The following is a 13,505-nucleotide window of genomic DNA, read 5'->3' on the forward strand; positions in this document are numbered from 1 at the left end:
GTTATATTTAAAATCTGATTTTTTATTCTTTATTGTTCTCTTTCCCATGGATATCTTCAAACTTGTCTTTTATTTCTTCAAACATTATAAGCACAGTTGACCCTTGAATAATGCGAGAGTTAATCTATGTATAATTTACAGTGGGACCTCTGTATCTGTAGTTCTTCCACTTCCCCGGATTCAACCAACCAGACACCATGTAGTAATGTAAATATTTACTTTTGAAAAATATTCTTGTGTAAGTGGACTCACCTGTGTTGTTCAAGGGTCAACTGTATAGTTATTTTATATTGTCTCACCAGATAATTATCTCTTCAGTTCCATTATGTGAAGACTTTTGTGTTTTTCTTTCTCCTCTCTTTTATTTCTGCCGTTTCTTATCTTCATGTTAACCTTTGTCTTTTTGTTGATTTTTGATTGTGAGCTGCTCATTTTTATTGGAAAATTATTTGGGAGAATTCCCTGAAGTCTAGGATAAATGGACTTTCATTCAGGGAAGAATTTCATTTTTTCCTGCCAGGTATCTCGAGCATGTTGGTGGGACCACTATCTAAAGTCATTACTTGAGATATTTTGGAATGACAAGAGTTGTGCTACATATCCACTTGAGGGCTGTATTGTGATTATGATTCACAGGGAGACTACCCCTTTTTCCCAGTTTTTCTCAGAGACATTCTTTACATTCTCCTGTGGGTAGATTTTAGGGACAGGGAGGTTTAACTTCTGGATTACTCTTACTTTGAGTATGTACCTTTTAGATCCCAGATTTATGAAAAGAACTCCTGCTAGACTCCTCATTTTTGTCATCTGTTCCTTATACTCTGTGAGGCTATGGAAAGGAGTTCCAAAGTTTACCAAGTGCAGAAAATGGTCTCAGGATAAAATTTTTATGGCTCCCATTTAAATCTGTTAGGTTTTGTCTTTCAATTTGATTTTTGGCTTCATAAATCCTTACTTTCTTGCCTACTCTTAGTGTTTTTAGTAGGTTTCGTTGTTGTTTGTTTGTTTTGCTTTATATCCAACGATTTTTGTTGCTCTTAGTGGAAGAGTAGGTTTGCCTACCTATTTATTCATGTTACCAAGATTTAGAAATCTAGTTAAATGTTTTAGTATAAGTTCAAGACTTTATCTTAGTTAAAATTCACTTTGGTAGATTCATCCATTTTCATAGAAAGTTCTGGTTGCTTTTTCTGGTTTACATACAGTTTTATTGAAGATGATTTAATCATCCAGGATTTTCATTGTCTCAGAGTAATGTAAAGATCAAGTATCATTGTTCAGTATGGTAGATGTAGCTGTATTAAGTTCATGAATTGGGAAGAATTATATAGATTCTAATATTTCATGTAACTTAATATTTTTAGATGTGTATCTCCCCAGTTTTCCCAAATTGGGTTTATGGGTCAAAAACTTCTTTTTGAAGAAGTATTCCAGTTTTGTACTCAGTTATATTTAATGAGTATACACATTGACTAACAAATACCTTACTTTATATTGAAAATATTTTGCTCAAGTTTATTTTAAAATTAATACTAATTTCACATTATTTTAAGGTTGTGCTACCAATTCATGTGGTTAATGATTCTCTATTTCTTGAGTAATTTGTGAAAACAATTCATTGTAAAGATTTAACTTTTATGCAGGTCTGCTGTATATTATTGAAACACAGAAAGTTCTTGATCTCAAAATTAATTTGAAGGCCTCATATATTATTATCCCACAAGATGGAATTTTTAACCCTACATCAAATCTGCTTCTTTTGGATCTTGGTCATCTAAAGGTATATACTACTAATAATTATTTTATCATATGACACTTATGGTGTTTCTTTGTTTAAGATGTATTTTGGTTTTTATTTTATTTTATTTTATTTTATTTTTTATTTATTTATTTATTTTTTTTTTTTGCGGTACGCGGGCCTCTCACTGCTGTGGCCTCTCCCACTGCGGAGCACAGGCTCCAGACGCGCAGGCTCAGCGGCCATGGCTCACGGGCCCAGGCGCTCCGCGGCATGTGGGATCCTCCCGGACCGGGGCACGAACCCGTGTCCCCTGCATCAGCAGGCGGACCCTCAACCACTGCGCCACCAGGGAAGCCCTATTTTGGTTTTTAGACGTTTGATTTGGTATATTAATTTTTAGCTTAATAGCAGAAACTAGGATTTGAGAAATCTTCCCTTCTGGCAAGTAAAGTGAAGTTTCATTTAATTAGATAGTTTCCCTACATTTCTAATAGGAAAATGACCAATTGAATGCTGAAGGTCAGGGGTGAACCTAAGAATTATATTTATAAAATTTGAGAGTAATGCTTGAGGAGTTTATTTCCTTTTCAATTTAAATTTATTACTTGGTCAATTAAAATGTATAGAGTGGAAGGGAGTTCTGGAAGTAATCAAATATATATTCATCCTTCTGAAATTTTTTGTGTGTATACTTCAGATATTGGCATTTTAATATTTCTATTAAATAATCCTAAAATTGAGAGATGGTCTTCTTGCATTTCGCTTCTTATTCAATTATGTATGTTTTCCCCCTCAGTTTTGAGTAGAGAATGCTTTTTTTTCAGTGTTTCTAGATCTGTGCTGTTCAGTATGGTACCCACTGGCCGCATGTATTTCTTTAAGTTGATTAAAATTTTTAAAAATTCAGTTCCTTAGTTACATTAGCCACATTCAAGTGTTTAATAGTCACAGATGGCTGATGGCTACTGTATTAGAACAGATGGAGAACAATTCCATCATCATAGAAAGTTCTGTTGGACAGCAGTACTCCAGATCATGAAATGTAGAGGAATAACTCTAACAATTTAAAGACCCAGAAGGGATGGATAATATTGGAATGCTCTTTCTGGCTACCTAACAAATACGTGCCTTTCCTTAATATTGACATTCTCCTTTATTATATTTATATATATATATATATATATATATATATATATATATATATATTTTACTCTTCAGTTAGTAATTATGTAGACACTGCTGGATTTACATTTATAATAAAATTTTATACAGATAATTATTCATATTTGAAATTAGTTATGGAATTGGTTCATGGGCAGTACGGTATAGTGGAAACAGCCAGTGGAAAGGTATAGTGGTCAGAAGGATATCTCTCTAGTTTTATGACCTGAGGCAATTTGCTTAACCTTTTGCCTAAAATTTATTACCTTTCAAACAGATAATCAATTTTGACTGTCTACTTCACATGAACTATGTAAAATAAAGGGAAAAATGTTAAAATAAAAAATATATATACACATACGTGTGTGTGTGTGTTTATACATACATATATATATATATATATATATATATATATATATATATATATATATATATATATATATATATGAATGAATAAGGTCTTTATATACTACTGTGAAGTGATCTCCAGGATACTTGAGTGAAAACAGTAGTATGCATAGTATATCAAGCAAGGGGAAGTACAACTATAACTTGCTAGGGATCGCATAAATGGCAGAGCTGGAACTAAAATTCAGGTACACTAATATTTAATTGTGGACTCTCACTTCTTCTTATAAAGTTATCTAAATATCTGTCATCGTGCCATGGAAACATTATGTAAGTTATATTTGTCTCTTAATTTTGTTTTTAATAAAAAGGCTTCTTAGCAGATTAAAAAATATTTTAGATCTATTATTTACCAGGACTGGCTTTGTTCCCCTTTTTTAATATAAATGATTGGAAAATATAACTTAATATGTAAAACTTTACTTTATACCTGGCCTTCTCATTATATATGTCATGGATAAAGACATTTCTAATAGTCTTATAATGTATGTCAGCTTGTGAGTTTATCTTCTCCTGTTAAATTTTTATATTATAGTCTGAAAAATAAAAAAACTTTATATTTTCATTTGGAAGTAATTTAAACTATTAAAATTATCTTCAAGGTGACAAGTAAAATTCGTTCAGAATTACCAGATTTAAAACAAGGTGGGGCGAAACTTGAAGAGATAATGCATAGAGCTTATGATTCCTTTGATATTCAGCTTACAAGCATACAGCTGCTTTACAGCAGAGTTGGTAAGTATACAGTGCATTATTTGTTGATTCGTTTTGCTGAAGTGATTAATTAGGTTTTTAGACAGTTTCTCTGAAGACTTTCATCCTAAATATGTTAGAACTTTTATATTTTTGAATTAGAAGTGATAGTAGATATTTCCTAGGAGCAATATCTCAAGTAGGTGTCATTTTATCCCTCAAGAGACATTGTCAATGTCTAGAGACATTTTTTGTTGTCACGAGTGGGGAGTTGGGGCACTACTAGCATCTAGTGAGTGGAGGTCAGGGATGCTACTAAACCTCATACAATATGGGTGAAAGCCACCCCACAACAGACTTGGCCCAAATATCAGTAATGCTGAGATTGAGAAATCTGATCTATACCAGTGTTTTCTATACCTTTGGAAAAGGTTGGAAAACAATGGCACATATTTAAAGTGATATTTGTATTACACAATGGGATAACCAGAAGAGGCTGCTCAATGCCAGAGGCAGCCAGCTTAGGGGCTCTGATAGCCCAGTTACACAAAGACTGAAGAAGGTCACTCTTTTAGGAATACCTTTACCCTATTCACTTTGGTGTACAAATAGGCATCTCTGATCTGGATCTAGTCTTTTAGTTGAAGTGACCAAAGCCAGAAATTCACTTGTCAGGAGCCACTAAAGTAGATAGAGAGCTCAGACTAGTTGAGCCCTCTTTCCACTGTCATATTGCTTCTGAATCTCCAGGGTGTTAGTGAACATTGAGATGTGTATATGGTGAAATATTAATTATCTGAGCCAACTAATAGAAGGAGAAGCAATGAGATCCTAAAGTTATGATTATTAAAAATGTTAGTGTATATAGGGCTGGAACATTTGATTTTTTTCTTTAACTGTATTTGCTTTAAGAGTAATGAACTTGGTTTTTTATCATATTTCAGTTGGTGTAAAAGGAGCTCAGAAGTATAGTGGATGGCAAATGCAAATTGTTTATAGAAAAATCCATAAATTTATTTTCAAGGAATACATTACTATATTTTGGTGTGTTTGATACATTTTGGTAACTGGTTTTCGAAGTCCGTGAGCCATACTTAATAGTTAAGATATTGAGATGCTTTGTGAAAAATTGTTTTCAGTATTTCATTATTATTATCTGAAAATTATTGGAATTCCTTGGAGTTGTTTTTGATAAACATTAACTATTCTTAAATAATTAAATCTTTTGGGGGTCAGGGTTTTTTTGACATTGGTGTTACTTTATGTAATTGTCATAGACTTCCCTGATAAATACTGAAACACATGCTTCTGAATATCTTATGTTTTATCTGTAAGTTGAGAAGTGAAGGAAATATTTCATTTATCTCGGTACTGTTGGAATTTTAAAAATTGTAATAAAGTCCATTTTACTACCTGTCTTCAGGAGTCTAAGCTTTCATTTGCTTGGTTTTCCTTGACTGAAGATTTAACTGACTCATGGTATTATTAGGTTCAAATGGAGTAATGTACATGAAACTGCTTTGTATTATATGGATCCCATTAATCTTGTTATAAATTTTAAAAGTTATTTCTTTCTAATATAGACATGTCTTTTAAAAAATCTGGACAATACAGAAAAACAAAAACATCATTCTTTATCCTACTGCTCACACATGAGCATTCTTGATATTTCAGTGGATATCCTTTTGGTGTTTTTTTCAATGTATGTGCCTGTGAATGTATGGGATGTATTTTGTGTGGTGTTTGGGAGTGTTTGTGAATGCATTTTTAACATGATTTACATAGTTTTATATACTGACCTCCCTTTCATTTACCAGTAATATTTTGGGCGCTTAAATTCATGATTTTTACTGGCTATCTAAAGTTCTAAGGCTATGCTGTCAGTTATTTAGCCATTCCTTTACTGAACATTTAGGCTTGTGACACTGCAGTGAATGTTGCCAGAGGGTATCATGTTGGCAGACCTGGGTGACAATTTCAACCTTATCACTCACTAGCTTTTTGACCATAAGCAAGCTGTAAATTCCTCTCAAGTCTCATTTTTCTAAAATGGGATGTTATACATCATTGTGAGACTTAAATGAAAATTTAAACATTGCCTAGAACAGTGTCAGTTATAAATCATAAATGTAACTTTTATTAGTTAATACTGAAGAACTGCACTTTCCCTACCTTTTTCATTATTGCCTCAGAGCCATGTTTTTTGAGTAATGTATGGTTGGTATAGTGATTGCCAAGGATGCATAGTAGATTTGATTAAAACTATGTTGTTGTTAACATTTTATTAAGCATTTTTCCTATTAAAACATAGAGTCTTTGAAAGGGAAAAGAATTTACCTGCTGAGTATGTGTACCTGGGAATATAGCATTAAGATTATCTAGATGTAGGAAGATTTCCTCATACCATGCACTGTATGACTACGAAGTATTAATGGTAATGTTAGGTTTAGTATGTTTTTCAAATTACACATGTGTTAAACATGTACTGTTTTCTGTACTTAGGTGATAATTGGAAAGAAGCACGAAAACTCAGTGTATCCACACAACATATCTTGGTACCTATGCACTTCAATGTGGAACTCTCTAAGGCCATGGTTTTCATGGATATAAGGATGCCCAAGTATGTATTACCTGTTTCATGTGATCGTAGATTTTCTTAGTAGTTATATAGCTAAGAAATGCCATGTTTCATTAATTTTTTGGTGTAAAATATATATTAAAAAATTTACCATTTTTAAGTGTATCATTCAGTGGCATTAAGTACATTCACATTTTTGTCCAACCACTCCACCATATCAGCTTCACAAACTGGAACTCTACCCATTGTTAAACAATAATACCCCACTGTGTCCTCCCCCAAGTCCATGGCAGTCATCATTCTGTGTTATGTCTCTATGAATTTGACTACTCTAGGTATCTCATGCAAGTGGAATCATACAATATTTCTCCTTTTGTGACTGGTTTATTTCACATAGCATAATGTCTTCATGTTGACCCATGTTGTAGTGTATGTCCGAATTTCATTTTTTTAAGACCTAATTCCATTGCATGTATATATCATATATTATTTATCCATTCATGGGTTAATGGACATTTGACTGTTGTAATAATGCTGCTGTGAACATCAGTATACAGATATCTACTGAAGTCCCTGCTTTAAATTTTGGGGGGTATATATCCAGAAGTGGAATTGCTGGATTATTCTATTTTTAATTGTTTGAGGAACTGTCCTGCTGTTTCCCATAGCAGTTGCACCATTTTATATTCCCATCAGCAATCCACAGGGGTTCCAACTTCTCTTACCTCTTCACCAACACTTGTTATTTTCTCCTTTTAAAAAAAACAATAGCCATCCTAACAGGTGTGAAGTAGTATTTAATTATAGTTTTGAATTGCATTTTCTAATGATTAGTGATGTTGAGCCTATTTTCATGTTCTTATTGGCAATTTATATATTTCTTTAGAGAAATGTCTGTTCAAGTCCTTTGCCCACCTTTTAATTAGGTTGTTTGTGTTGTTAAGTTGGAGATTTGTTTTTTTAAAAATATTTTCCTGGATATTAACTTCTTACCAGATAAAATGATTTGCAAATATTTTCTTTCTTCTTGTGGATTGTCTTATTTATCACTCTTTTGATAGCATCCTTTGATGCAGAAAAGCTATGAATTGTGATTAAGTTTAATTTATCTTTGTTGCCTGTGCTTTTGTTGTCACATCTAAGAAATTATCACCAAATCCAGTGTTTTTCCTGTATATTTTTTTCCAAAGAGTTTTATACTTTTAGTGCTTAGGAAACCTTTTTGAGTTAATTTTTGGATGTGGTGTAAGCTAAGGATCCAGCTTTATTCTTTTGCATGTGGATGTGTAGTTTTTTTCAGCACCATTTGTTAAAAAGACTGGCCTTTCCCTATTGAATAGTCTTGACACCCTTGTTGAAAATCATTTGACAATATATGTGATGGTTTATTTCTGGGCTTTCTGTTCTGTTCCCTTGGTCTCTGTGTCTGTCTTTATGCCAGTACCACACTGTTTTGATTCCTGTAGCATTGTAGTAACTTTTGAAATCAGGAAGCATGGGTCATCCAACATTAATCTTTTTCTACATTGATTGGGTGATTTGGGGTCCTTTGAGATTCCTTTTGAACTTTAAGATGGATATTTCTATTTTTAACAACAGGTGTCATTGAGATTTTGATATGGATTGCATTGAATCTGCAAATGTTTTCAGTAGTGACATCTTAATATCAGGTCTCCCAATACATGAATACAAGATGTCTTTCCATTTACCTGTGTCTTTTTAAATTTCTTTCAGCATTATTTTGTAGTTTTCAGTGTATGTCTTTTTCTTCCTTGGTTAAGTTTATTCTTTTTGATACTATTATAAATGGAATTGTTTTCTTAATTTCTTTGTGGGTTAATAGAAACTCAATTGATTTTTCCAAGTTGATTTTGTATCCTGAAGCTTTTTTTTTTTGCAGTACATGGGCCTCTCACTGTTGTGGCCTCTCCCGTTGCGGAGCACAGGCTCCGGACGCACAGGCTCAGTGGCCATGGCTCACAGGCCCAGCCGCTCCACGGCATGTGGGATCTTCCCGGACCGGGGCACAAACCCGTGTCCCCTGCATCGGCAGGCGGACTCTCATCCACAGCGCCACCAGGGAAGCCCTATCCTGAAGCTTTGATGAATTTGTTTATTCTAACATTTTTTGTGTGTATGGAATTGTTACAATTTTCTACATATAAGACCACTTCATCTTAGAACAGAGGCAGTTTTACTTCATCCTTTCCAATTTGTATACCTTTTTCTTCTCTTTGTTGCCTAATTACTCTGGCTAGAATTTCCAATATTATGTTGAATACAAGTAATTTAAGTGGGCATACTTTATTGTGATCATAGAGTAAAAGCTTCTGGTCTTTTGCATTGAGTGTGCTCTGTATGGTTTCTTCATATATGACCTTTATTATTTTGAGGTAGTTTCCTTCTATTTCTAGTTTTTGACTGTTTTTATTAAGGAAACATGTTGCATTTTCCAAATGCTTTTTCTTCATCAGTTGAGATGATCATGTGTTATTTTGTCCCTTCATTTTGTTAATGTGGTGTATTACATTGATCTGTTTTCATATGTTGAACCATTCTTCCATTCCAGGGTTAAATCCTGGGTGATGGGTGATGGTGTATAATCCTTTTAATATGCTGTTGAATTTTGTTTGCTAGTTTTTTGTTTTTTGTTTTTCCTTCGGTACGTGGGCCTCTCACCGCTGTGGCCTCTCCCGTTGCGGAGCACAGGCTCCGGACGCACAGGTTCAGCGGCCATGGCTCATGGGCCCAGCTGCTCCATGGCATGCGGGATCCTCCCAGACTGGGGCACGAACCTGTGTCCCCTGCATCAGCAGGCGGACTCCCAACCACTTTGCCACCAGGGAAGCCCTGCTAGTGTTTTTTTGGAGATTTTTGCATCAGTGTTCGTAAAGGATATTGGTCTGTAGTTTTCTTTTCTTGTAGTATCTTTGTCTGGTTTTGGTATCAGAGTAATGCTGTCCTTAAAATGAGTTAGGAAGTATTCCTTTCTTTTTAGTTTACAGGAAGAGTTTGAGAAAAATTTGTGTTAATTCTTTAAATGTTTGGTAGAATTCACTCGTGAAACCATCTGATCATAGGCTTTTATTTGTTGTGAGATTTTTGATTACTGATTCACTCTCCATATTAGTTATAGGTCTATCTAGATTTTCTGTTCCTTCAAAATTCAGTGTTGATAGCTGTGTGTTTCTAGGAATTTGTCCACTTTATTTAGGTTATCCAATTTGTTGGTAGAAAATCCTTCCTATTTCTGTAGGATTGATAGTGATATCCCCACTATCATTTCTGATTTTAGTTGAGTCTTTTCTGTCTTTATCTCCATCTACCTAAAGGTTCTTCAGTTTTGTTCATCTTTTTGAAGAACAAACTCTTTCGTTGATTTTTTTTCAATTATTTTTCAATTCTCTATTTTTTCTCTCTGTGCTCTAATCTGTATTTCCTTACTTCTGCTAACTTTTGGTTTAGTTTGCTCCTTTTTTAGTTCTTTAAGGCATGAAGTTAGGTTGCTGATTTGAGATCTTTGTTTTTCAACATAAGTGTTTATAGCTATAAATTTCCCTCAGCATGGTTTTTGCTGTATGCTAAAAATTTTGGTATGTTGTGTTTTCATTTTCACTTGTCTCGAGATTTATTTCCATGGTGATTTCTTCTTTGACTCATTAACAGTAAATGTGTTAATTTCTACATATTTGTAATTTTACATTTTTCATTCTGCTGTTGATTTCCAGTTTCATTCCATTGTGATTAGAAAGGATGCTTTCTATTCAATCTTTAAAAAATTTTTGACTCTTGCTTTTATGACCTAAAATTCGGTCTATCCTGGAGAATATTCTATGTGCATGAAAAAATGTGTATAAAAAAAAGTGTATTCTGCTGTTGATGGAGGAATGTTTTGTTTATGTTTGTTGATAGTGTTGTTCTAGTCCTCTATTTCCTTATTGATCTTTTCTCTGGTTGTTCTATCAGTTATTGAAAGTGGGGTATTGAAGTCTCATGTTATTGTAGAGCTATTTCTTCCCTCAACTCTGTCAATATTTCATATATTTTTCAGCTCTGATGTTTGGTGCATATATGTTTCTAATTGTTATATCTTCTTGATGAAGTGACTTTTTATTAAATAATGTCTTTTCTCTCTTGTAACAGGTTTTGACCTACAGTCTGGTTTGACTGATACTATAGCCATTCCTGCTTTCTTTTGGATATTATTTGCATAGAATATCTTTCACTTTCAAACTATGTGTTTCCTTAGATCTAAAGTCAGTCTCTTGCAGCCATCATATAGTTTGATCCATTTTTTTTAAAATTCATTCCATCTATTTATATCTTTGTGAAGTTTAAACCATTATGTTTAAAATAAATACTGATGGGGAACAAATTAATTTTGTCATTTTGTTATTTACTTTCTGTATGTCTTATAGCTTTTTTGTCCCTTTTTTCCTGTTATGGCCTTCGTTTGTGTTTAGTTGATTTTTTGTTCTGACTTGTTTTGTTGCCCTTCTCTTTTCCACATATGCACGTTCTATAGATATTTTCTTTTTAGTTATCATGGAGATTACCTATAACATTGTAAAGTTGACAATTTTTTAAAAATTGACACCAACTTAACTTTAATTGCATACAAAAACTCTACTATTTACTGCTCCACCCCCTCCATTTTATGTCATTGCTGTCACAAATTATACCTTTATTATATATTGTACCCATTAGCACAGATTTATAATTTCTAAATCCTGTAGAAAATAAAAGGTGAAGTTGAAATGAAAAATCATAATACTTGATTTTATATTTATCGTGTGTTTGCTTTTACCGAGATCTTTATATTTTATTGTTAGCTGACTGATGCTTTGAGACCAGTATCCTAAATATAGAAGTCTGTTAAATTAGACTGGACTAGTTAGCTGATTTAGTCCTAAATAGTTTAAGACTGTAGCTAGCCCTTTCACCTTTTCTTTCCACCAGTAGTTTTTCTCTCCCTTGCAAACATTCAAACCTCAGCCACAAATCGATTTTAAAATTTAAAGAAAGACACATCTAATAACTACCAAACAATCTAAGTGAAATTGTTGGTAGAGAGGCAAGAAGAGAATGCTCATATAGCAGTGCATAAGGTTTTGTGGCTCAAGTACGGGTGGAAGGGATAGTAGGAAGTAGTGATAGCCTGGTCTTTTTCCCATATGCTATGTTGCAGACCCTGTTCATACTACTTACTGTTGTCGCCACGTGAAAGGAAGAGACCTAAGAGAAACCTACACGTCTTTTTTTTTTTTTGCCTTTCAAATTCAACTCGATTCTCTAGAAAACATTGTGCAGTTTACTCTCATTCTCTTAGACTTCCTTATTCAAGAATATCAAACTGGGACTCTGAGTGTCTTAAAGCAGAGGAATGCCAGGAATTTGGTTTGAGAAGGAGAGAAAGAAAGAAAACCATTCTATACATTTTGCTGTTTACAGTCAAGCATTAGGTATAGGTTAATTTTAGACATGCTTAGGTTCTTTGGCTTCCTTCCCAAATGTCCTCCTGCCTATTTACCGTTGTCTGATATTTCTTTTAAAGTTTGTCAGTATGTGAGAAAGGACAAAGATGTATGTAATTTCCTGTTGCAAACATGGTTACGAGTAGATTTTTTTCAACATTTTATACTTAAGTATGCTAGAATCTAGGATGTTACAGGGTACCAAAAAAAGAAAGTGATATTACTCTGAGAGAAGAAATGGCTAACTTCCTTTGCTTTAGATTGCTCTGTTAGTCTATGATTAGGGAGAATTTATGTCCAGTAATATAGGAAATATGTATAGCCTAGCAGGAATTAAAACAGTTGGTTAAAATGTCTATATATAGACAGATAATGGAATGCAAGAGTATGAGAGATTATTGCAGTGTAACAGTCAGCAAACTTTTTCTTTAAAGGGCCAGATATTAAATGTTTTAGGCTTGAAGTTGTATTGTCTGTCACAACTACTCAACTTTGCTATATTAGCATGAAAGCAGCTATAAACAGTACATAGTAAGTGGGCATAGCTGTATTCCAGTTAATACTTTATTTACAAAAATAAGCAGCAGGCTGGATTAATCCATGGCCATATTTTGCCAAACTCTGGTTCAGTGCATTACACCCAGACACAACCAATAAAGGCAGAAGACACCAGGAAAGCCTTTTGTACTAGTATTCTTAAGATACTAAAATGGCTATAATTTAGGACCAGAAAATTGTGCCTAAAACAGTCACAAGCAGAAACTATAATGATTTAGAAAGATGAAATCTGAGAAGCATTTGATTTCAGTTTTGTAAGTTGTGAGCAATATAAAGTGGATATGACATTATATAAAATCCTGGAACTCTACAAGTATCAGGCAACTTCCTTTGAAGTTTGAGCTTAAAAAGTTTAAGGCAGATAAAAGGAAATCCTCTGTTATTTGATAGGTAGTATTTTGGCACCTGTCATCCTCAGGTTGTTAAGCTGGCATATTTAAAGAAATTGAAAAGAAGTTTAGGTACATTAATGAGGCAGATCTATAATATGTACCTGTTAAATTAGGATGTATGGGATTAGTTACAAATATTTAGGTTACTGGAGGTAAAAGAAAGCTTATAATTTTCTCAACGAATTCAGGTATATTTTTAGCAGTCATTGTGTGTGATTGAAAAAGTAAGTTAAAATGCAGGGATAAAAATGGTGAACGAAAACTTATTCTCTCTTTGATGTCAGTCTCTTTTTAAATTATTATTACTTTTTAAGACTTCCTTCATATTGCAACAGTTTTAGTGTCACAAAAAAGTTGATAGGAAGCTACAGAGATTGCCCATGCACCCCCTGCATCCACCCATGCATAGCCTTCCCATTAACAACATCCACCACCTAGTGGTACATTTGTTAGAATTGATAAACCGACATTTACACATCATAATTACTCAAAGTCTATAG

At 33.6% G+C, this 13,505-nt stretch overlaps 1 protein-coding gene across 1 annotated transcript in view; it reads left to right on the forward strand.

Annotated features, from left to right (window-relative positions):
• VPS13A (vacuolar protein sorting 13 homolog A) overlaps positions 1–13,505 on the forward strand; it is a 265,502-nt gene that overhangs the window by 59,617 nt on the left and 192,380 nt on the right. Inside the window, 3 exon segments of the mRNA XM_079706494.1 lie at positions 1,644–1,780; positions 3,913–4,045; positions 6,506–6,623. Of these exon segments, the coding sequence (XP_079562620.1) occupies positions 1,644–1,780; positions 3,913–4,045; positions 6,506–6,623 (388 nt within the window).

The sequence above is a fragment of the Hyperoodon ampullatus genome (genome assembly GCF_949752795.1).
Source record: "Hyperoodon ampullatus genome assembly, chromosome: 6".
Classification (NCBI taxonomy): Eukaryota; Metazoa; Chordata; class Mammalia; order Artiodactyla; family Ziphiidae; genus Hyperoodon; species Hyperoodon ampullatus.